The following is a 23,772-nucleotide window of genomic DNA, read 5'->3' as shown; positions in this document are numbered from 1 at the left end:
GTGTTGACACGATTACCACCATTACACGTGGGGACAGCACCCACCATGAGTGTAGCAGGTACTCATGTGACTCAACCAACATTGTTTTATCTCATACACTGCAGGCAATGATGCCCTGACTCTTGGTATATTGGCAAGACCGAGCAGAGGCTACAGCAACAGATGAATGGACACTGCACAACAATCACCAGCGAGGAGTGTTCCCTCACAGTCGGGGAACACTACAGCGGTCCGGGACATTCAGCCTTGGACCTTCGAATGACCATCCTTCAAGGTAGACTTCAGGATAGGCAACAACGGAAAGTGGCTGGGCAGAGGCTGATAGCCAAGTTCAATACCCATGGAGATGGCCTTAACCAGGACCTTGTGTTTATGTCACACTACAGGTGACCCCACTATAATATACATTCTCTCTCTCTCTCTGTCTGTCTGTCTCTCTCTGTCTCTCACACACACACAAGCATGCATTTAGACAAATACGTGCTCCTCCAAACCAACACACTCACACAGACTCTCTCTCATACACATGCGCTCTCTCAAATGCTCTCTCTCACACACACACCCTCTCACAGACTTGTACCCCATTACACTCTCTCACACACACACGATCACTTGGTTTCTCCTGCACACACTCACACACATAAAAGTTTGTGGGTTGAATTTGTACTTGCAGAATCGCATTGTATTTTGCTCAAAAGCTCAGACACGTAAGATTCTGTAATACCACGATAGAAATAGAATCCGTCTGACCTAACATTGGGACACAGACAGACTTTAACTTAACACCTTCAATGCATTATCTGATTGAGATGACACCTATTGTTAAAAGCTATTTTGAGAACGTAACTTTTGAAAAGTTCTAGAATTTACATGTGAAGGAATCAAAACTAACATGGTCATTCTAAAAGATGGTAGAGGTCAGCTAAAGTTTGATATTCCATTCCATGACACTGCAATCCTGTTGGATAAAGTCTGTGTGTTATGATTCTGCTCCACAACCAACCGATGAAGAAGCAGCGCTTCGAAAACTAGTGATTCCAAATAAACCTGTTGGGCAACAACGTGGCATTGTGTGATTTTTAACTTTGAAAATCTGTCAGTAATGCCAACATTTCCATACTGCGCATGCTACTGGGTGTCAGTAACGCACTGCGCATGTGTTATGGTGTCAGCAAGGCACTACGCATGCTCACGCAACAAGGGGAAACACTCCGTGACCTTGTTTTGATGGACCAATGAGAAGCTCTGGAGGACCGGATGGAGACTGGTCCTCCTGCCAATCACAGCAAACCCATCGTCTGGATGCGGAAGTAGGACCATGAACTTCTGAAATTGCTGCTGCTGCTCCTCTCTCTCTGAATGAAGATTGAGCTTCACGCCAGACTGCAACTTCCTTCCTCTGTCCAACATCTGTGAGTACAACACACTCTTTTCTCAACCCCGTTTCCATTCTGGGGTTGAGCTGTTGACTTGCAGGAACTGAAGGGAAACGGAGTGAATCCAGGGAGAGGACAGACTCTTGGAAAGTTAGTTCAGGTATTTTTTCAATGGCAAATACAGGAGAATTGACATTTCAGGCTTGAGCCTTTCATCAGTAATGATGTGTGGATGAACAAAGGGGCCTCTGCGTCCTTCTAATCCAGTCAGTGCAAGTTGTCAGACAGGTGCAGCAAGTAGTGAGCAAGGCAAGTGGTATATTAGCAAGAGGAATTGAGTTCAGAAGTGGGGACGCCTTCCTGCAGTTTGGGCGTAATTGAATATATCCAAGGTTGAGTTCATCTGATTTTTGAACAACAAAGATGTGATGGTTATGGGGGAAGGCAAGACCAATCCAGATCAGTTATAGAAACAGACCCTTCACTCCAACTAGTCCATGCTGACTATGTTCTCAAACTAAATTGGACCCACCTGCCTGTGTTTAACCTATATCCCTTTGAACCTTATATATTGGAGTCCTAGAGATGTACAGCACTGAAACAGACCCTTCGGTCCAATTTGTCCATGCCTACCAGTTATCCTAATCTAGTCTATTTGCCACCCCTGGGCCCATATCCCTCGAACCCCTTCTATTATAGACCAATCCAAATGCCTTTTAAATTCTGTAATTATACCAGTCTCCACCACTTCCTCTGGCTGGTCATTTCATACATGCACTACTGTGTGAAAAGGCTTCCCTTAGATCTCTTTTATGTCTCTCCCAGTTCGCCCAAAACCTTTAGTTCTGCACTCCCCCACCCCAGGAGAAGACTTTGTCTATTTACTCTATCCATGCCTCTCATGATTTTATAAACCTCAGCCTCAGCCTCCGACGCTCCAGGGAAAACAGCCCCAGCCTATTCAGCCTTTCCCGAGAGCTAATTTTTTCAAATCTGGCAACATGCTGGTAAATCTTTTCTGAACCCTTTCAAGTTTCACACCGTCCTTCTGATGGGCAGGAGACCAGAGTTGCACGCAATATTCCAAATGTGGCCTCACCAATGTCCTGTAGAGCTGCAACATCATCTACCTCCCAACTCCTTTACTCAGTGCTGTAACCGATAAAGGAAAGCATACCAAATGCTGCCTTCACTATCCTATCTACCTGGGACTCCACCTTCAAGGAACTATGAACCTGCACTCCAAGGTCTCTTTGTTCAGCAACACTCTCCAGAACCTTACCATAAAGTGTAAGGGGGGGGGGGGGGGGGGGCTGGGAATGGCGACGGCGACCGTCATGTCCTTTTAAAATCTTTCTCCTCTCTCTCTTTCAAAATTTGCTCCATAGTCTTGAACCCTCAGCCTAGAGAAAGGATTTTGGCCGTTCACCTCATCTATACCCCTCACGATTTTATAATCCTCCTCTGCTCCAGTGGAAAAAATTCCAGCTTATTAACCTGAATGTAGGTATATTCATGGCAGGTCAGGCAGCATCCGAGGAGCTGCCTGACCTGCTGTGCTTTTCCAGCACCACTCTAATCTAGACTCTGGTTCCAGCATCTGAAGTCCTTGTTTTTACCTTTTATGTCAGTATACTCATATCTACTTATGATCTGTTCTATGCTGGCGCAAGCTCGACAGGCTCAATGGCCTATTCCTGCCCCCAGTTTGAACACTCCTAGTCCAGGACAGCAAGAGACCATAAACCACAGGAGCAGAAATTAGGCCTCTCAGCCCATCAGGGTTGCTCCACTATTACGTTCTGGCTGATAAGTTTCTCAATCCCATTCTCCCACTTTCTCCCTGTAACCCTCAATCCCCTTGATACTCAAGAACCTATCTATCTCCATGTTAAATCTACTCAGTGACCTGGCCTCCACAGCCTTCTGTAGCAATAAATTCCACATATTCACCACTCACCGGCTGAAAATGTTTCGTCTTATCTTTGTTCTAAAAGATATTCCTTTTTCTCTGATGCTGTGCCCTCAGGTCCTAGACTCTCCGACCAATAGGAACATCTTCCCCATGTGCACTCTGTCCAGGCCATTCAGAATTCTGTCTGTTTGAATTAGATCTCACCCCTCCCCGAGTGTGGGCCTGTTAATCAGCATGAACCACACCCTTCAGGATGAGTTACAGCAGGAATTAGGTTCAGCAAAGTCAGAATGGAGGAAGTGTGTGTGGGATGGAGATTATCAGCTTTTGGGGGATGAGAGAGGAAACGAAGTTCAATATAAATTAGAATTGATCAGATGGGCTGATGGGCCCAGGAATGGCAAAATGAGTTAATTTAGCTAAATGTGAGGTGTTACGTTTTGTAAGGCAAATCAGGGCACGACTTACATAGTTAATGGGGAGTGTTGCGAAACAAAGTGTCCTTGCAGGTTCATAATTCCTTGAAAGTGGAATTGCAGGGAGACAGGATTGTGAAAAACGCATTTGGTACACTTTCCTTTATTGATCAGAGCATTGAGTACAGGGGTTGGGAGGTCATGTTAGGCCACTTTTGGAAAACTGTGTGCAATTCCAGTTGCCCTCCTCTGGAAGAATGTTGTGAAACTTAAAAGGGTTCAGAAAAGATTTACAAAGATATAGGCAGAGTTGGAGGTTTTGAGCGAAAGGAAAATGCTGAATACGCCAGGGATAATTTCCCTGGAGCATTGGAGGCTGATGGGTGACCTTACAAAAGTTTATAAGGGGTATAGATAGGTTGGATAGCCAAAATCTTTTCCCCATGGTAGGCGACTCCAAACCTAGAGGGCATAGGTTTCACCGTGAAAGGGGAAAGATTTAAAATGGACCTGAGGGGCAACTTTTTCACACAGAGGGTTGTGCATGTTTGGAATGAGCTGCCAGAGGATGTGGTGGAGGCTGCTACAATTACAACATTTAAAAGGCATCTGGATGGGTAAATGAATAAGAAGGATTTAGAAGGATACAGGCCAAATGCTGGCAAATGGGATTAGATGAGTTTAGGATATCTGGTCGGCATGGATGAGTTGGACCGAAGGCTGTGTTTCTGTACTGTATGACTTTAATCATCTTGCATGAAAGCAGAAGTGTTGTGAAGACTGGACTTTCAGAGCAGCTTTCAAAGATGTTTTGCCTTTACTGGAAGCAGAAGAAGTGACAATGAAGTATTTCATTGGTGAGACAGCAACTGAGTATGTGAGTACATCTAGGATTTTGGTGGAAAGTGGGAATTCATTGCACTGTGGGGGTGAAGTGCTTTAAGGCTTCCCAGCAGGAAGGACAGTGTGCTGATTGGGGTGCCCAGTGAAGGGTGAGGTGGATTTTTGAGTTAAACTGCTCATTTCGGCCAGCCTCCAACATTGTATTTCCAATGCTGTCCATCAGAAGGAGCTGTGTGTACCTGGTATTGTTAGAAGCCTTACGGTTTTCAGTACTGCAGGAATGGCATTGTTTCATCAGCATTGTAAAGGTGACTGGCAGCAGAGGGAGGTGTGGGCTGTGTTCACTAGAAACGATTAAGTATTTAGATAACATACAAATGAGGGGGCAGGGTGGGATTTGTCTTTCGATTTGCAGAAGGTGGGAGATTCCGGGAGCTGTGATCTGAGCTGTGAACTGCAGTAAATCATAGAAGCCCTACAGTGTGGAAGCAGGCTATTCAGCCCATCAAGTCCATTCTGACCCCTCCGAAGAGCATCCTGCTCATACACCCCTCCCACCCTCACCCCTTAGGGAATCAGGGGTTCGGGATAATGCAAGTAAGAAGAGCTGAGATGATGGATAGATCAAATGGCCTACTCCTGCTTCTATTACTACAAAACTATAACCCTGCATTTCCCATTGGCTAACCCACCTAACCTGTACATCCCTGGCCACTATGGGCAATTTAGTATGGCCAATCCAAATCAAGGCAGGTGAGCAATGTCGTGATGTGGAAAATGGACGTCAGAGAACAATAGAAAGGAACAACGAGAATAAACGTACCAGCAATTAAAACTGGATTCAAAAGATTACAAACAATAAAACTAAAAGGTCAGTATCTGAATGTGTGCTTGTTATGAAGGGGTAGAGGTACTGTACCTTTAAGAGAGTTAAAAAAGCGAGCAGAACAAAGTGTTCTAAACAAGATGAGATTGTATTATTTGGTCAACACAAATAGAGCAACTGGGTTGCCATGAGGCACAAACTAATTCAAATTTGGCCAATCAGTTTAAATTTTGCACCAAAATACCAAAGTCCAATCAAGTTTGAATTAAGTATTTTGATAATATTAACACCAATAAAATGATCCGATGTTTTGGAGTATAAAACCAGGCATTTTTGTGAGTTTTAACACTCTGTGTTGGACATAAAGAGTAACGTTGTTAATTTTTACTTTAAATATTTATATTACTGCATGGGGTGAATAATTTCTGTGTTGATGGTCTAATTTAGCAGAGGGGGTTACCCCGTGTCGTAACAGTGCTGCAACGTAACAAAAGTGAATGAATTGACTGCACACATTGAAGAGAATGATTTTGATCTGGGACTCCTTACAGAGACATGACTTCAGGAATGACAAGGATTGGATCCTAAATATTGAGGGGATTTGTGGCATTCAAGTCGAATGGGAAGCTAGGTAAAGGTAGAGGGTTGACACTGCTAATCAAAGCACTGATCACAGGGTCGTCTGGTGTCAGCTCGGATTTCAGGTCCTGGTTTCTTTGTCCTCTATTGATCTCCCTGTTCCCACACAGTTGTTGTCCATTCTCAGCTCTGCTTCATTTCTGCTGAAGCTTTAACCTCCTTTGACACCTTCCGGAACAATAAATCATTCAGTCAAAGTCCAACCCACAATCTCCCAGCCTGTCAACCATCCAGACACAGAGTATCATACCAGAAAATATAACAAAAAAGATGAAAAGTTAGAATTAAATAGGTGCTTGTGTCTGTTCATTGGCAAGTAAACTAGAAATAGGGGTCTGCCAAAAATCTTATAGTGCCCTAATTGAAGAATTGTCTCTCCCTTACATCTAAGTATTAGTACCCAGCTATGATTTATAACAATATTTACATCAACAGAAATAAAGCATCTGTTATGCAATAGACATAGAGATATACAGTATGGAACTAGACTTTTTCTCTCTCGTGTGTGTGTGTGTGTGTTCACACACACCAAGGTCTATGGGGTGAATTTGTATTTGCAGATACATTCCATTTTGCTCAAAAAATGCACAATCTGCAGGCAGACAATACATAGAATATTTTATAAATTCCACTTTGGATATAGAACCAGTCTGACTCAAAAACTGGGATACAGACAGACTCTGGCCTCACACCTTTCATGCATTGTCTGAGCTGAGTTGTCATCTTTTCTTATAAAGCCTTAAGTTATCTCGAGTAGGTGTCTTATAAGAAGTTCTGGGATTTACATATTAATGACACCAGCAATTCATTCTAAAAGATGAAAGACTTTACAATCCAGGTTTCTTCAATGTATCATTTCAGTGGCATGACTCTGTAATGTTTTGCTGTAAACTCAGTGTCTTATGATCTTATACTCCACAACCACCTGATGAAGGAGCAGTGCTCCGAAAGCTAGTGCTTCCAAATAAACCTGTTGGATTGGCGTCATGTGATTTTTACCTTTGCCCAGGTTAGGGTGGATTGGCCCTGCTAAATTACCCATAGTGCTCAGGGTTTTGCAGGTGTGGGAGAATTGTTCGAAGCGATTTGATTCCACCTTCTCGTGACTGTCTATGTGAGCTTTGGTATGTTCTCCCCCTTCTGTCAGCGTGGGTTACCTCTGGATGCTTTGGTTTCCTCTCTCAGTCCAAGGATCTGCGGTTTCGGATGGATCGGCTGTGCTAAAGTGTCCAGGGATGTGCAGGTTAGAGTGGGTTAGCCATGGGGAACTGCAGGGCTGTAGGGTAAGTTGATGAGTCTGGGTGGGATGCTGTGTGGAAGGTCGGTGTGAATTTGATAGGTGAAATGGCCTGCAGGGATTATATAATTCTCCTGCTTTAGCCATATGTGGATTGAGAAATGACTGCTGTGGGAGGAGTAGGTTCCAGTTCATGGGACACTGCCCCAGTCCTGGGGAAGGTGGGAATTCTGCTGTCTCTCTCCCCACCCACTGTCCCCATCCATTCTCTCTCGCCCCGCAACTCTCTGCCCCCCATTTTCTCTCTCTCCCCCTCATTCTCCTCCTCCACCCTTTGACCCCCGAGTCTTTCTTTTCTGCCCCCACCACCCTCTGGTCCCCCCAGTCTCTCAATGGCCCCCACACTCTGTCACCCTGTCCATTCTGTATCTCTTCCAACTCCCACTAAACTTTCTCATGCCTCGAGCTCTCTTTGATCGCTGTATCAAGCTCATCTCAGAAGAGAGAGAGAGAATGGTTGGTGATGACACTGCCTGGGAGATGGGGGTGCACGAGAAATGGCTGATCTTTCAAATTGATTATAGCTAAAATAATATATTCAGAAACAGCATTAAAGTTTGAACGCATGTTCAATTGTATATTAAGACAAAGCTGCAGCCATCTTTCTCAAACTTGCTTTGAACTATGTGCAGTTGAGGACAGGCTGTTCGGGGTAAATGAGCTTTTGCCCGAAATGTCAATTTGCCCGAAATGTCAATTTTCCTGCTCCTTGGATGTTGCCTGACCTGCTGTGCTTTTCCAGCACCACATTCTTGACTCTAATCTTCAGCATGTGCAGTACTCACTTTCGCCTGTTAGGGGTGAATGGCCGATTCCTAGTCTTGAATAATTGGTTCTGTTAGAAGGTGTATTGGTGTATTCTACGTGCAAGAGAGTTGAAAAGTGAGCAGAACCACCTGACATAGCACCAAGCGTTCTGAACAAGGTAATAATTTAACATTTGGTGGAACAGCTAGGTAGCTGGGTTGCCTGGAGACAAAAACATACTCAATTTTGGCCAATCGATTTAGATCTTGCCCTAAAATACTGAATTCCAATCAAGTTTGAATTTAGTATTTTGAGAATATTGGTTAGCACTGTTGCCTCACACCACCAGGGTCGATTCCAGCCTTGGGTGACTGTCTGTGTGGAGTTTGCACATTCTCCCCGTGTCTGCATGGATTTCCTCTGCGTGCTCCAATTTCCTCCCACAGTTCAAAGATGTGCAGGTCAGGTGAAGTGGCTATGCTATATTGCACGTAGTGTGCGGTGCATTCGTCAGAGGGAAATGGGTCTGGGTGGGTTACTCTTCGGAGGGTCGGTGTGGACTGGTTGGGCCGAAGGGCCTGGTGCCACACTGTAGGGAATTTAATCTAATCTAATATTAACACCAATGAAATGATTTGATGCTTTGGAGTACAAAATCAAAAAATACAGTTGAACAGTTACAGGAGAACTGCCAAAAGACCAACAAATGTAGGCTGCTAGTGAGAACTCTGAGAGGTACCTGTCCAGACAAGGAGTCTGCACAGAGAAAAAACATCGACACCGACCTGGAGAGCAAATCTACAGAGGAAGATACAAAGAGAAGATTTAACAGCTGGCTGGTTTTGAAGTTTGAATCTTTCGGTAAATCTTAATCAGGGGTTTTTATTGGACTGGTATCATACAGGGGAAGTTAGAAGATAGGTTAGAGAAAGGAGTTGTAAATAGTTGTTAATTAATTATTCTCCGTTAGACTTTAATAAATAAAGTTGTTAATTTTTACTTTAAATACTGACCTTTGGGAATAGTTTCTTGGTTCTTGAATTTTCACAGATTACTGCATGGATTAAACCTTCTCTATGTTACTGGTTTAAATTAGGTGGGGGAGGTTGCACCCAGTGTTGTAAAATTTGGGGGCTTTCGTCAGAGATTTGAACTGGTTTAGACAGATTTGAATAGATTTGGGGGTATTAAAAATCCCAGCAGATTTAAACACTTGCAAGTTAGTGTGCTAGATCATTAAATAAAACTTTAAATAGTGACTTTTAGAAACAGTTCCTTACCTCTTGAATTTTCACAATACCACATGGGGTAAATCTTTTATGGGTTTAAATTAGTGGGGGGTGCAGTCCATGTCATAACATTTCTGACTATGTAGAAATAGAGTCATAGAGTAGTGGAGCATGGAAACAAACTGTTTGTTCCATGCCAATCGGATATCCTAAATTAATCTAGGCCCATTTGCCAGCTCTTGGCCAATATCCCTCCAAACCTTCCTGTCCAAACCTTCCTGCCGTGGATGGCACAGTGGCATAGTCGTTAGCACTGTTGTCTCACAGTGCCAGAGACCCGGATTCAATTCCTGCCTAAGGCAACTGACTGTGTGGAGTTTGCACATTCTCCCTGTGTCTGCGTGGGTTTCCTCCGGGTGCTCCGGTTTCCTCCCACAGTCCAAAAATATGAAGGTCAGGTGAATTGGCCATGCTAAATTGCCCGTAGTGTTAGGTGTAGGGGAATGGGTCGGTGTGGACTTGTTGGGCCGAAGGGCCTGTTTCCACGCTGTAAGTAATCTAATATACCCATCCAGATGCCTTTTGAATATTGTAATTGTACCAGCCTCCACCACTTCTGCTGGGAGCTCATTCAATCCACGCACCACCCGCTGCGTGAAATAGTTGCCCTTTAGGTCCCTTTTAATCCTTTCCCCTCTCACCCTAATATAAATCAATTGCTGCTTTTTCTGAACAGACTCAGTGGCTGGCACTGCTGCCTTATAGCGCTAGGGACCTGGGTTTGATCTCAGTCTCTGGCAACTGCGTGAATGGAGTTTGCACCTTCTCTGTGTGGGATTCCTTTGGGTGCTCCGGTTTCTTCCCACAATCCAAAGATGTGCAGGTTTGGAGAGGGCACTTCTTGAGGGGAATTAACTTTCACACTTTTTTTCTACTCCTTAGGTCCCTTTTAAATCTTTCCCCTCTCACCTTCAACCTATGCCCTCCAGTTTGGGAGTCCCCTATCCTGAGGAAAAGATGAGTAGTCAAATAAAATGCAAAAGAAATAAAATGTCGAGCCGCAGGATAAATATAAAATGTGACTCCAGCCTTTCTTATCTCCGATTGTCATTTGGGCACAAATCCTGTCAGTAACACCAGCAACTTCACACAGCATCTTGCGCATGCTCCTCGGTGACAACACACACTGCGCATGTTCGCCGGTGTCAGCAAAACCTGCGCGTTGGGCCAATAGAAAGCCCTGGAGGACCGGAAGGAGCGTGGTCCTCCTGCTAATCAGAGACACCCCTATTGTGTGTGTGTGTGTCTCTCTCTCTCTCTCACTCTATCTCAATTTATGGAGGGGACAGATTCTGGAAAAGTTGGGCCAAGTCTGTGTCTCAGTTGGCAAACTCATGGAAAATGCAGTACCACGATGTGAAGTGATAGCATTCCCTGTTGGCGGGGTGGGGAAGCAGAAAGGAGATGCATTGTTTAAATGGTGATATATTGGGATGTGGAGAAAATGAGGACTGCAAATGTTGGAGATCAGAGTCAAAAAGTGTGGTGCTCGAAACGCACAGCAGATGAGGTAGCATCCGAGGAGCCGGAGAGTCCGCGTTACAGGCACGAGCCCTTCATCATAAATGTGTATAAAGGGGCCTCAGTGTCCTTCCATATCAGTCAATGCCAGTTGTCAGATAGGAGGAGCAGCAAGCAATGAGCAAAGCAGGTGTTATGTTAGCAAGAGGAATTGAGTCCAGAAGTGGGGATGTCTTCCTGCAGTTATGGGATCATTGAATATATTCAAGGCTGAGTTCATCTGATTTTGGATCAACAAAGAAGTGGTTGTTTATGGGGGAAGGCAAGAAAATGGTTTTCAGACCATTGCAGAACAGTTACCGAGTCAAACAGCACAGAAACAGTCCCTTCAGTCCAACTACTCCATGCTGTGTTCTCAAACTAATCTAATCCCACCTGCCAGTGTTTGGCCTATATCCCTCTGTCACAAAGCTGGTCCTTTTACTAAAAGCTGGTCCTTCTCAAGGATGCTGTGTCCTTAGTTTTTATTATCAGAGGGGTGATTAAAACGATCCGGGCTCCGAAGCGACTGGTTTAGTACAGAGATGAAAAACGGTATTGGGAGGCATTTTTGGTTATATGTGAACAGATGAGACTTGAGGCCCAAGTTTTTGTTTTAGAAGTGACCTGTACAATGAAAGGGGAGTGGTCAGTCCTGAAAGCTGAAGTCTCGTTTGGGTGAGTTAAGCAGTGGTCTATGTGGAGAAAGGCTGCTAACACTGTCTCCTTCTGGCCTTCTAACTTCAACTGTAAGCCTCTGTTTCAGTTTTACTTTGTTTAAGGGGTTTGTTTTTTGGTACTGTTGTGTACCATTGCGAAGAGTGTTAAGAGTTTCTCCACAGCTTGTACTATACTTAATAAAGTTTGGTTGTTCACAGAAGTTGGCGTATTGCAGTGTAAGAAGCTCAAGCAAAAGAACTTAACAAAGGAACCTAAGGGATAAGTCTTTCATGCAGAAAGTGGCGTGTTTAAGGAAAGAGCTGTCAGAGGAAGTGGTGGGTGCTGGTACAATTATGACATTAAAAGGCATCTGGATGGGTATACGATTAGGAAGGGTTTAGGCGATGTGGGCCAAATGCTGGCAAATCGGCCGAGATGAGGTTAGGTTATCTAGTTGGCATGGATGAATTAGACCGAAGGGTCTGTTTCTGTGCCTAATATCTCTATCACTCTGGCTTGCCACTAACATTTGCCACATCTAGATGTACAGTTTCTCTCTGGTGTCAGTGTCAATGCCTTGATATCTCATTCTTAACCGGACTGGCAGTGATGACTTTTGTAATCTTTTCTTACAGACTATCTGAAGACAGAAGTTTCAAAGTCAACAGATAAAGGGCTCATGGCCAAAATGTTGATTCTCCTGCTTCTCTGATGCTGCTTGCCGTGCTGCACTTTTCCAGCGACGCAGTTTTTGACTCTGACTCTCCAGCGTCTCCAGTCCTCACTTTCACGTCAGTGTCTGACAGTTACTCAATCCATCAGGACCGCAACAATTTTCAACTATGATTCTGTGAGAAGGAGCAAAGCTTTCTTTTTGGTTCCTGTTTGAGTACGGGGGCACTGGTTGAAAGACCCTACTGTTGCAGCGCACTGGGTGTGGAGCCTGAAACAACTCTGCTGCCTGGAAAGAAGAATTCATGGCGGGGTTGTACACGTGTGTGTGCAGGTGAAGCTTCGGCCATGGAGAAACCCGAGGAAACACAACCTGTTGAGAAACCATGGAAGTGTGGCGACTGTGGGAAGGGCTTCCGTGTCCCATCTGTCCTGGCGGCTCATCAGTGCAATCACACTGGGAAGAGGCCGTTCTCCAGCCCCGAGCGGGCAAAGGGCTTTACCTGCTCTTGTGTCCTGCTGGCCCACCAGCATATACACACTGGTGAGAGGACGTCTTACTGCTCCGTATGCGGGAAAGGGTTCACTTGGGTGGACAACCTCCAGACCCACCAGCAATTCCACACAGGGGAGAGGCTCTTCAGTTGCCACGAGTGCGGGAAAGCCTTCAGCAATTCCTCCGACCTGCTGAAGCACCGGCGAGTCCACACGGGGGAGAGGCCATTCAGCTGCCCCGAATGCGGGAAGGCCTTCAGCGACTCCTCCAACCTGCTGAGGCACCGGCGGGTCCACACGGGGGAGAGGCCCTTCAGCTGCCCAGAGTGTGGGAAGGCCTTCAGCAATTCCTCCAACCTGCTGGCCCATCAGCAGGTCCACACGGGGGAGAGGCCCTTCAGCTGCCCAGAGTGTGGGAAGGCCTTCAGTAAATCCTCCAACCTGCTGGCCCATCAGCGGGTCCACACGGGGGAGAGGCCCTTCAGCTGCCCAGAGTGCGGGAAGGCCTTCAGCAATTCCTCCGACCTGCTGAGACACCGGCGAATCCACACAGGGGAGAGGCCATTCGCCTGCCCTGAGTGTGGTAAGGCATTCAGCAATTCCTCTGACCTGTTGTCCCACCGGCGGGTCCACACCAGGGAAAGGCCATTCAGCTGCCCCGAGTGTGGGAAGGGGTTCACCCGCTCCTCCAAACTGCTGGCCCACCAATGGGTCCACACCGGGGAGAAGCCGTTTGCCTGCCCCGACTGTGGGCGGAGGTTCACATTGTCCTGCAACTTGCAGAGGCACCAGCGGGGGCACCAGTGCATCCAACAATCAGATTCCACCAGTGACGCTGCAGTGGGTCACCCACAGGGCTGAACCTCCTGCCCATTCTGACAGTGGGTGTAGTGGGTTTTTTTGTTTTGTGCTGGACTCACCATCCCCCCCTCCTTCCCCCCCCCCCACCCCCCGCAAGCCCACCTATGTGGCTCAGGGGTGGCATGGTGACTCAGTGGTTAGTACCATTGCCTCACGATGCTGACCTGGGTTCAAATCCACCCTCGGGATGACAGTCTGTGTGTAGCTTTCACGATGCCCCCCCCACATCTGTATGGGTTACCTCTGAGTGCTCCGGTTTCCTTCCCCGATCTAAAGGTGTGCAGGTTAGTTTGGATTGGCCCATCTAAATTGTCCCATAGTGTTCAGGGATGTGTAGGTATGGTGCATTAGTTGGGGTAATTGTAGAGGAATAGGGATAAGGGAATGGGTCTGGCTGGGTTACTCTGCGAGGGCCAGTGTGAACTTGTTGGGCCAAAGGAACTGTTTCCATACTGTAGGGAATCTAATCTTAAAAAAAAGATTTCCTTCAAGCGATACTGATAAAATATGCCGAGTTGGACAAAGTATCCCATCAAGTTTGAGACAAACCCAGGGTTGAAGAAGTTGGAAGTCACATGGCACCATGTCACAGTGCAACAAGTTTATTTGAAATCACAAGCTTTAGGAGCATTGCTCTTTCATGAGTGCTGCTCCTTCATCACTTCATCTGGTGCCATGTGACTTCTGACCTTGTCCTCCCCAATTCAACACCAGCACCTCTGCATCAGAGTTGACGAATGAGATTGGATTTTATTCGGCCTGATTTAGTGAGATGTTCATTTGGAAACTCAAAACTGTCGGACTGACAAAGAGACACGAATCATAGAGTCCCACAGCAGGAGACAGGCCCTTCGGTCCAACATTGTCCATACTGACCAAACTGTCCATCAACACTAAGCCCATTTCCCTGCACTTGGCCCATTTCCTTCCATACCTTTCCTATCCATGTATTTGTCCAATGCCTTTTAAATGTTGTTAATGTACCCACCTCAACCACTTCCGCTGGCATCTTATTCCATATGTCTACCACCGTCTGCATAAATAAAGTTGCCCCTCACGTTCCCTTTTATTCTTTTTCCTCTAACCTTAAACTGATGCCCTCTAGCCCTCACATCCCCAACCCTGGGGTAAAAGTCTGAGTGCATTCACCCTCTCACGATCTCTTCATTTCTCTAAGGGCCTTTCTCAGTCTCTAATGCTCTAAATAAAAATATCTTAGCTTGTCCAACCTCTCCCTTTTACACAGACCCTTGAGTCCTGGCAACATCCTTGTATATGTCTTCAGCACTCTTCCAAGTTGAATAACATATTTGTTATAGACACTGCCCTGACTACATATTTTGTTGGAGAAAGAGGACCAAATATTATCCAAACTGGATAATCTGGCTGATGGGACAGGAAACCACTTCCTTTCTTGAGACAAGTCTCCTGGAGAGAACTGGCTGGCTGACTGATCTACTGACCCTCACAGTACCCCACTGCCCTCAGTTATCTGGAGGGAGTCCACACATTTGCCTAAGGTGGTGCTTGAAACCTTTATCATCTTTGGGATGGATCCCCATTCATTCCGTGCTATGGAGTCATGCAGCCTGGAAACAGACCCTTCAGACCAACCAGTCCATGATCCCCAACTAAACTAGTGCCACCCATCTGCTCCTGGCCTGTATCCAGTTTGTTAATAGTTTTGTTCATTTGTTCACCGTGATAGTTGGATAAATAAATAGCTGATTGTTGATTTTAAAGTGTTGGGGATTTATTCTTATCACTAGAGCAGGTCACACCACTTTTCATGCTAATTTTACAGATTATTGGGCGACACGCTCCTCTGGGTGTTTCTGTTGAGAAAGGTGGTGCTGTCAGCCTTCGCTTTATAAGAGTATTGACGTGATGTACTGCTGAATGCAATGGAGTCAACATGAATCGCAGCCTCTCACTGTGGTTGTGGGTGAATCGCCTTAATTTGGCTCTTAACTCAGAAACTGCACACAATTAACTGCTGAAACAATGATTTACACTTTTTTGTATGTAACAACAAAAATAAAACTCCTCAAGTAACCAAGTTCAACCTCACTCACAACTTGGCTATCTCCCAATTGATGGCTGAATTTAACTGAGTTTCCACCAACAGTTTATGTCTCTGGAAGTGTCCAGGGATTTAATGCAGCATTCTTCTTCCAAGTACTGCTGCTACATCATTCTGAGGTTGAATTCTGGTGGAGATTCCTCACTTTCAAATCTGTGATGTGATGTTTCTTTCGATTCTAACACCACCTCCCCACACCTCTGGAGATCTCTGGTCTGTAGCTTACCTTCTTATCCTCGAGGTTTAGTGTTTTGTTTGATACAGCCTTTCCTGCAAAAAACCTTTTTACGTCAGGGCCTTCCTTCCACAGACAAACTTAATTGTCCTTTTGTCATGAGGTTATTAAACACTTCGCTCATCTGTCCCAGGAAACAGTTTGTTGTTTTGCGTCCTTCTTCCCAGGGATGGTTAACGAGCAGAAATTAGGCTATTCAGTCTGCTCCACTATTCAATCATTGCGGATACGTTCCTCAACCCAATTCTCCCCGTAACCGTTGATACTTAAGAATGCTTAAGTCAGCTCCACCATTCAATGGGCTGAATGGCCTAATTTCTGCCTCTGAGGTCTTCTGATGTAGCAGTTTCTCAGTGGCCCTTTTGTTTCTTGGTCCAGAAAGAGTTCCTGCTGACTCAGGGAGTTTGGAAAGTTCTGCAGTTTAAAGGACCACACCACATTCCCCTCTGCCTCCTCTTGCGATAGTGGCAATTCCCAAGATCCCTTGGTATCCCTGAAAACAATCGAGGTGTCTGGAAATCTCTGCTGCTACTCTGGAACAGAAGGATTATGGGGAGAAAATTCAGAAATCTGATGTGCAAAGAGACTATGGAGTTCTATTCCAGGATTCTCTCAAGGTAAACTTGCAGGTTGAGTCAGTGGTTAGGAAGGCAAATGCAATGAAGGCATTTATTTTGATCAGACTTGAATATAAAAGCAGGGATGTACTTCTGAGGCTCTGTAAGTCTCCGGTCAGGCCACAATTGGAGTACTGTATGTAGATTTGGGCCCCATATCTCAGGAAGGATGTACTGGCCCTGGAACGTGTTCAGAGGTGGTTCAAAAGAATGGTCCAGGAATGAAAAATTTAACATAAGAACATTAGAGGACTCTAGGTTTATACTTCATGGAGTTCAGAAGGATGGGGGCTGGGGTGGGATCTAATTGAAACCTACAGAATAATGAACGGTGTGAATGTTGGGAAGATGTGGCACAGTGGTTAGCACTGCTGCCTCACAGCGCCTGAGACCCGGGTTCAATTCTCGCTTCAGGCGAGTGACTGTGTGGAGTTTGCACGTTCTCCCCGGGTCTGCGTGGGTTTCCTCCGGGTGCTCCGGTTTCCTCCCACAGTCCAAAGATTGGCCATGCTAAATTGCCCATAGTGTTAGGTAAGGGGTAAATGTAGATGTAGATGTAGATGTAGGGGTAAGGGTGGGTTACGCTTCGGCGGGGCGGTGTGGACTTGTTAGCCCGAAGGGCCTGTTTCCACACTGTAAGTAATCTAATCTATGTTTCCATTGGTAGGACAAACTAGAACCTGAGGGCTCAGCTTTCCTGTCAAGGGAAGACCCTTGAGAACAGAGGGGAGAGAAACTTCTTCAGCCAGAGTATGGTGAATCTATGAAATTCACTGCCACAGAAAGCTGCGGAGGCCAAGTTACTGAGTATATTTAAGACTGAGATAGCTCGGTTCTTGAGTATCAAGGGGATCAAGGAGTTCGGGGAGAATGGGGTTGAGAAACGTATGAGCCGTGATTGAATGGCGAAGTAGACTCAATGGGCTGAATGGCCTAATTTCTGCTCCGATGGTCTTATGGTATGCTGATGTGAGGAGGGGGGAAAAGAGATGAAGAGAGAAAGACAGTTAAGGTGAAGCTCGATAGAGATGAAGGAAATATAAGAATTGTATGATAAATGGCAGAACACATAGGAGCACTGGCATAGAGGGGTCTGGGCATATAGATCAGTGGAAGTGGTAATGCAGGTGGGCACGGTGGTCAAGAATGTACACAGCACGTTTCCTTGAGTGTAAGAGTTACATTACAGCTGTTTATTCTGGCTACATTCGGAATATTGTGTGCAGTTCTGGTCACTGTGCTACTGGAAGGGTGTGGGTGCTCTGGCTGAGGATACAGACAAGGTTCACCAGGACATTGCCTAGTCTGGAGGGCTCTCGTTACGAGCAGAGGAGGCATAAACCTGGATTGTTTTCTTTGGAAAAACAGAGGCTGAAAAGAGACCTCGACAAAATGATGAGAGACACAGATTGGCTGGACAGGGGTGGCAGGGTAGCTCAGTGGTTCGCACTGGCACCTCATAGTGCCAGGGACCTGCGTTCCATTTTAGTGTCAGGCAACTAGCTGTGTGGAGTTGGCACATTATCCCTGCACCCCACCTCCCGTGTCTGCGTAGGCTTCCTCTGGCTGCTCCGGCTTCCTCCTACAATCCAAACATGTATCAGTTAGGGTGGATTAGCGATGCAAAATTACCCATAGTGTCCAGGGAGAGGCAGGTTAAGTTGGATTGTCTATGTGTAAATTGCCCCAGTGTTCAGGGATGTGTAAGTTCGGTGCATTAGTCAGGAGTAAATGTAGATAATAGGGGTAAGGGAACGGGTCTCCATGCGTTAATCTTTAGAGGGCCGGTGTTGACTTGTTGGGATGAATGGTCTGTTTCCACGCTGGAGGGATTCTGTGATAGTCAGAGGCGTTTTTTTTCCTCTCCAAAGTGGAAAGGTCAACTAAAAGAGGGCACAGGTTCAAAGTGAGCAGGGGACTGTTTGGGGGAAGAGGTGGTGGGGGTGGGGAATCACACAGAAGGGTGGTGGGGGTTCCTGGAACGCACTGCCAGTGCAGGTAGTGGAAGCAGGCACCTTAACAATGTTTAAGATGTATCTTGATAGACACATGAACGGGAGGTGAACAGAGGAACAGAAATCACACATGGGCAATAAACAGCAGGTCTAAGTAAGGATTAAGAATTATCACAGGCTTGAGGGTGTGTGTGTGCCTAAACCAAGTGAGACGGGCCTGAGACTGTGCTGTATTGTATTGATACAGCTTTCCCCCACTATTTGAAAGTAGAGTGTTCCTTTCATAAGCCGAAATGGCCTAAATCGAAGAAGCAATTACCATGAGTTAATTTGTATTATGCCTTTCTTTGTAAAAACGACAATCCTCTTCAGATTTCTTTCGCTTTGTGGGAGCAGGTATTAATGTAGGTCTTTTGTAAAAGTGAAGTAGTGGAAAGCGAACTTTGGAAAAGTGAGGGATACCTTTATGCTGATGGAGGGGAGATGGGGGGCAATGAAGAGGGGTGGATGGAGGCTCAGGTGGAGAATAAACACAGAGACCAATTGAGCAGCTTGGCCTGGTTCTGTGCTGGAGACTCAATGGGACAGAGACAAATGTATCTATTTCAGGTATACCTGCAGTATGCTCCATCCAGGATAAAAAATGTCCTTCATCTGCTTCAGCATACAGGGCAGATGAGCAGTTTCTCCCCGGTGTGGACCAAGAGGTGATGCGACTGAGTGGAGCCTTTCCCGTGCTGAATGCAGGTGAATGGCCGCTGCCCGGTGTATAAATGCTGATGAATATCGGGCAGGCGAGGAAGTGAAACCGTTCCTACATTTTCATGATTTCTCCATGGTGCAGGTGTCCTCATATTTCTCCAGGTTCAACAACTCAGTTGAAACTCGCTCACTCTTACAGCATGTGTGTGGTGTTACTGGTGAACCCGCTGAAAATTGGAGGACTCTCATTCAGTCTGTAAAGCATGTTCCAGTCACTACTCTGGTGTGTGGGTATGTGAGACTCTGAGTCTCCAGTCACACTGACGTTTAAAACCTAACAAAGCAGGCAGACCTTCTCCCCTTTGTTTTCAAGGCCATCAATATCCAAGTCCTGGTGAATCAATCGACTGTCAGACTTCGATGTGATGTTTGGTCTGAGATTTCTGCCTCCAAATTCTTCTCTTGTAATATTCCTGTGGAAAGAGATTGCAAAGGTCATCGCTGTCAGTCCACAATAGAAAATCAAAACACACAATTCTAGTTTCTGTGGAACATTCTTTCCTCTCTTAATACCCAAGATCTTTGTGCTGATGTATATGTAAATGTATACAGCAGGGTAATGTGGTGGATTGCATACTCCATGAAGAGGTCACTCAAGTTGCTGAATTGACATCTATCATGCGGTATTGACGTTCTTACTGAAGATATACAATATTCTGCAGTACAATATTATGAGCTCAGAAACAACTGCAAATCAGGCTTTTAGAGCCATAAACATTCCCTCAAATTTGCAGTGTGCGCTCCCTGCTTGGATTCATACTCTCTGCCTCCCGTTGCTGCAAGTGAACAGTGCTTCCCCCATTCTCTCTCCCTCCCAGGAGAAGGAATGGAAAGGGGGAGACATTGCTTCACTCCCAGATTTTGCCCAGAAGAGCCCCCCATTGTCTGAATGCACAAGTTGGACAATGAACTTCTGAAGCTACTGCTGCTCCTGTCTCTCTCTGAATGAAGATTGAGCTTCACCCCAGACTGCGACTCCCTTTCTCTGTCCAAACATATTTGAGCACAGCACATTTTTGTTGAAGTAAGGCATCTTTCCTGAATGTTACAATTAAAGGGGTGTATTTCCCCTCATATTCAAAGGGATGGTAAGTCAGAGAAGGACCATGCCTTCTCGGGTGCTCGTTGTTGTGGTTCTGTTCGCCGAGCTGGGAATTTGTGTTGGAGACGTTTCATCCCATGTCTAGGTGATATCCTCAGTGCTTGGGAGCCTCCTGTGAAGTGCTTCTGTGATCTTTCCTCCGGCATTTGTAGTGGTTTGTCTCTGCCGCTTCCGGTTGTCAGTTCCAACTGTCCACTGCAGTGGCCGGTATATTGTGTCCAGGTCAATGTGTTTGTTGATAGAATCTGTGGATGAGTGCCATGCCAGAGAACAGCCAGGGAATTCCTAGAGGTATGGCCTCTCGGCATTTTTCCAGATTTTTCAACTCTGAATCTGGGACAAGGTGTGTGGTGTGGGGGTGGATGGGAGGGGAAATAAAAATACTGGTGAAATCTACATTGATCCTATGTAGTTAGTGCGTCCCAAGGCAGAAGACGAGGTGTTCTTCCTACAAGCGTCAGGTAGCCAGAGCTTGGAGGGGGAGGCAGCAGAGTACTTGCATGTACTTGACGGATTGTGAGGGGGAGTTAAAGCGTTCAGCCACAAGGCGGTGGGGTTGTTTAGTTTTTGCGTCCCAGAGCTGTTTTTGAAATGTTCTGCAAGTTGGCGCCCTGTCTCCCCAATGTGGCAGAGACCACATCGAGAGCAATGGACATATAAATAAATCTTATAAACAAATTGTACAAATCTTAGCCTGCCAGAGTTATTTTCTTTAATTAAGTTAAAGAAAATTTTAATTAAATTGGGTGACTACATGAAACGGTTTGTTCGTCAGACTCAAGTCATCATCCTCAAATGAGACAATGCCATTAATATCAGTGAACTGCTTTTTTGTTAGAACCACAAGTTCTTGATTTAGTTTCACAATTTACTGATATTCACATCTGCACATTCAATGTCAAACTGACATCAGAAATGACATGACACCATTATTTTTTTCTTACAATAATCCAACAAACAAATTAATAACACAGTCAATACCAAGTCTCATTAATATGAAATTAAATTTGACCATAAAATAATGCAAAATTCAAGATGTGAGATAACAAATGGGGGAAGGGCAGAAGGCAAGAAATGCAGCATCATAGAAGGTGCTCCTCCAGGGAGTGTATTTTACCAACTACAACTGCTCAATATAAACAAACACTCTGACATGATCCTCCGGTTTTAATGTAAACCATAGCCCCATACAGTAGGTACCATTTAAATAAGTTAATAGATACAAGCCTTGAGCAAATCCAGCCTCCAGCCGGACCCCCCGCTTCTTGGAGCTCGGACCTTCCTCCAGCTCCGGGGGGTTGTTGAGCTCCTGGGCTCCGGCCGCCGCCGAAGAAGCCGCGGGCGCCGGCTCTCTCTCCTCCACCGCCGACATTTTTAATTTGTTTTCTCGTTCACCCGGTAACCGTCACCTCCCCCTTCCCGGGCCCCGGAAATTGTTTGAAAAGTTCCGTCTTTATTTTGAAATGTATTTTAAAGGTATTTTCTGAGGTAAACGATGCCGTCTGCCCCCCTCCCTCCGTCAGAAACCGCCCGCTGAGTCGATGAGAAAACCGCAGCCTCGCGCCGCCATCTTTGTTTTTCTTCTTCATTCCGTCTCCTCCTTCTGTGACGCGCGTCATCCACGCCCCCTCCAATCAGAACGCACCGTACTCTACCTGACCAATGGCGGCCGGCGTTGCAGTCAAAAAGGAAGCCACAACCCGGAATGTCGCTCTCCGATTCGTCCGCATCGACCGCATCCTTTGGGATTGGTGGAGAGGTTCGCAGGCCCTTCACTGTCCCCGCCCCTTTACTACAATGGGCTCGAGGTGTTCAGGAGGAAGGTGTTCTCACTCATTCATTCAACAGGCGATGGGCTCAATTTACTATAATGGGCTGTGGGGGGACAGTGGTCATGTCTCATGTTGAGGAGGAAGGTGTTTCCTCTCATTCAACAGAAGAGGACCTATTTACTACAGAGGTTTTTTTTGTGATGCAGCTGTAGTCTCCCAGAGAGCCCTGAGGCTCAGGTTTAAATCCCACTGCTCCAGTCTGTGTAATAACATACTCCATGTTTTTCAGTCATAAGTCACACGACTATAGTCCAACACGTCTATTTGAAATCGCACGCACTTGGAGCGTAGCCTCTTCATCAGGTGAAGACATGGAAAACAAAACGTGCAGGAAAGAGAATTCAGATAAACGATCAGCCATGGATGGTGATGAAAGACAGAGCATCTCAACAGTCAATTACCTATTCCTATTCATATTTCTGATCTTCTTAGTACATGACAAGTTGTATATTTTCCAAATATAAATTTTATTTCCATGGTTTGAAAATGAGTATTTAAGAATGGTCAGTTTATTCTTTCTCACTTGGGCACATTGTGACCCACAACTATTTCGATACCACTGTTAATATCATAGCCCCTCTCATGAGATATCAGAGGAACAATTCATAAACAAAATTTGACACTGAGTCACTCGAGTAGACACTTGAACAGAGAAAGCGCCCGACAGATATTGGGAACCTAAAGGTTATTGAAGTGAAATGTTCAGAGCAGGTGATCACCCCCAATAAGGGAACTCACCTGACTGACCTAATTATAATCACCACAGTATCCAGTGCTACTCTTCACCGAACACGGATTACTTTCCTTTTCAGTTTCTTTTGAATGCCATAATTGAATCTGACTCCAACACTCTCTCTCGCAGACCATTCCAAAGGTCGAAGATTTTCAATCATTAATGAAACATGTTCTGGATCTCTCCCAAAACACAATTCATATGGATCTTGCTTCAAATCATTTGCAGTAAGTTCTTCACATGGACAGATTTGCAGCTTAGAGCATTTGTTTAAATTTTATATCATATTGAGGTGGCACAGTGCTTGGCATTGCTACCTCACAGCACGAGGGACCCAGGTTCAATTCCAGCCTCAGGTGAGTGTCTGTGTGGAGTTTGCATGTTCTCCCTCTCTGCATGGGTTTCCTTCCACAGTCCAAAGATGTGCAGGTTAGGTGGATTGACCATGCAAAATTGCTCTGTGATGTGTCGGTTATGTGGATTAGTCATACTAAATGCAGGAGAATGGGGTGATCCTGGGTGGGATGGTCTTTGGTGTGTCAGTGCAGGCTCAATGGGACAAATGGCCTCTTTCTGCACTGTCGAGATTTTATATATATCTGTCTGATTTCTTGCACATGCTACTTTCTCAAAGGGACATTTTACTGTCATGTTCAGTACTGCAGTCTCTATATTTTCATACATACCTCTAAATTAGGTTTGAATGAAATCCCCCCATTTCACTGTATTTTAGCTACCATTCCCCCCCACCCCTTCCATTCCTTATTCATTTTTCCATTACCTGTGTTATGATCCCCTCCTCTTTATATATATTATTGTAGACAGGCTAAATCTAGTTACCATGTCCCTAAAATATGAGATGAAAAATGATTGCATACTTTGAGTCCATTACTACAGCTTGTTAAGGTCTCTTGCCA

At 45.5% G+C, this 23,772-nt stretch overlaps 1 protein-coding gene and 1 long non-coding RNA gene across 6 annotated transcripts; one reads left to right on the top strand and one right to left on the bottom strand.

Moving 5' to 3' along the window:
* Positions 1-1,213: 1,213 nt before the first annotated feature.
* LOC140460564 (uncharacterized) lies at positions 1,214-15,271 on the top strand. 5 transcript variants are annotated; one of them, XM_072555156.1, is made up of 2 exons: positions 1,214-1,412; positions 12,144-15,271. In XM_072555156.1, the coding sequence occupies exon 2, from the start codon at positions 12,529-12,531 to the stop codon at positions 13,534-13,536; it is 1,008 nt and encodes a 335-aa protein (XP_072411257.1). In that variant the 5' UTR covers positions 1,214-1,412; positions 12,144-12,528; the 3' UTR covers positions 13,537-15,271. The 5 variants fall into 5 exon arrangements, with proteins under 5 accessions (XP_072411257.1, XP_072411261.1, XP_072411258.1 ...); XM_072555160.1 differs by lacking the exon at positions 1,214-1,412 and adding an exon at positions 8,755-8,920; XM_072555157.1 differs by lacking the exon at positions 1,214-1,412 and adding an exon at positions 10,593-10,893.
* Positions 15,265-21,936, bottom strand: LOC140460567 (uncharacterized). The gene is made up of 2 exons (XR_011954197.1): positions 21,518-21,936; positions 15,265-19,601 (listed from the first exon to the last, which is right to left on the bottom strand). It is a non-coding gene; the product is annotated as an uncharacterized lncRNA (long non-coding RNA).
* Between the last annotated feature and the right edge of the window lie 1,836 nt (positions 21,937-23,772).

Source organism: Chiloscyllium punctatum, chromosome 36 (genome assembly GCF_047496795.1).
Source record: "Chiloscyllium punctatum isolate Juve2018m chromosome 36, sChiPun1.3, whole genome shotgun sequence".
Lineage (NCBI taxonomy): Eukaryota > Metazoa > Chordata > Chondrichthyes > Orectolobiformes > Hemiscylliidae > Chiloscyllium > Chiloscyllium punctatum.
The sequence above is the reverse complement of the archived record's forward strand: the minus strand, read 5'-3'. Positions and strand labels throughout refer to the sequence as shown.

Bases quoted from the DNA above. Each gene is read 5' to 3' on its own strand.
- LOC140460564 (XM_072555156.1), top strand. From the start codon at position 12,529: ATGGAGAAACCCGAGGAAACACAACCTGTTGAGAAACCATGGAAGTGT.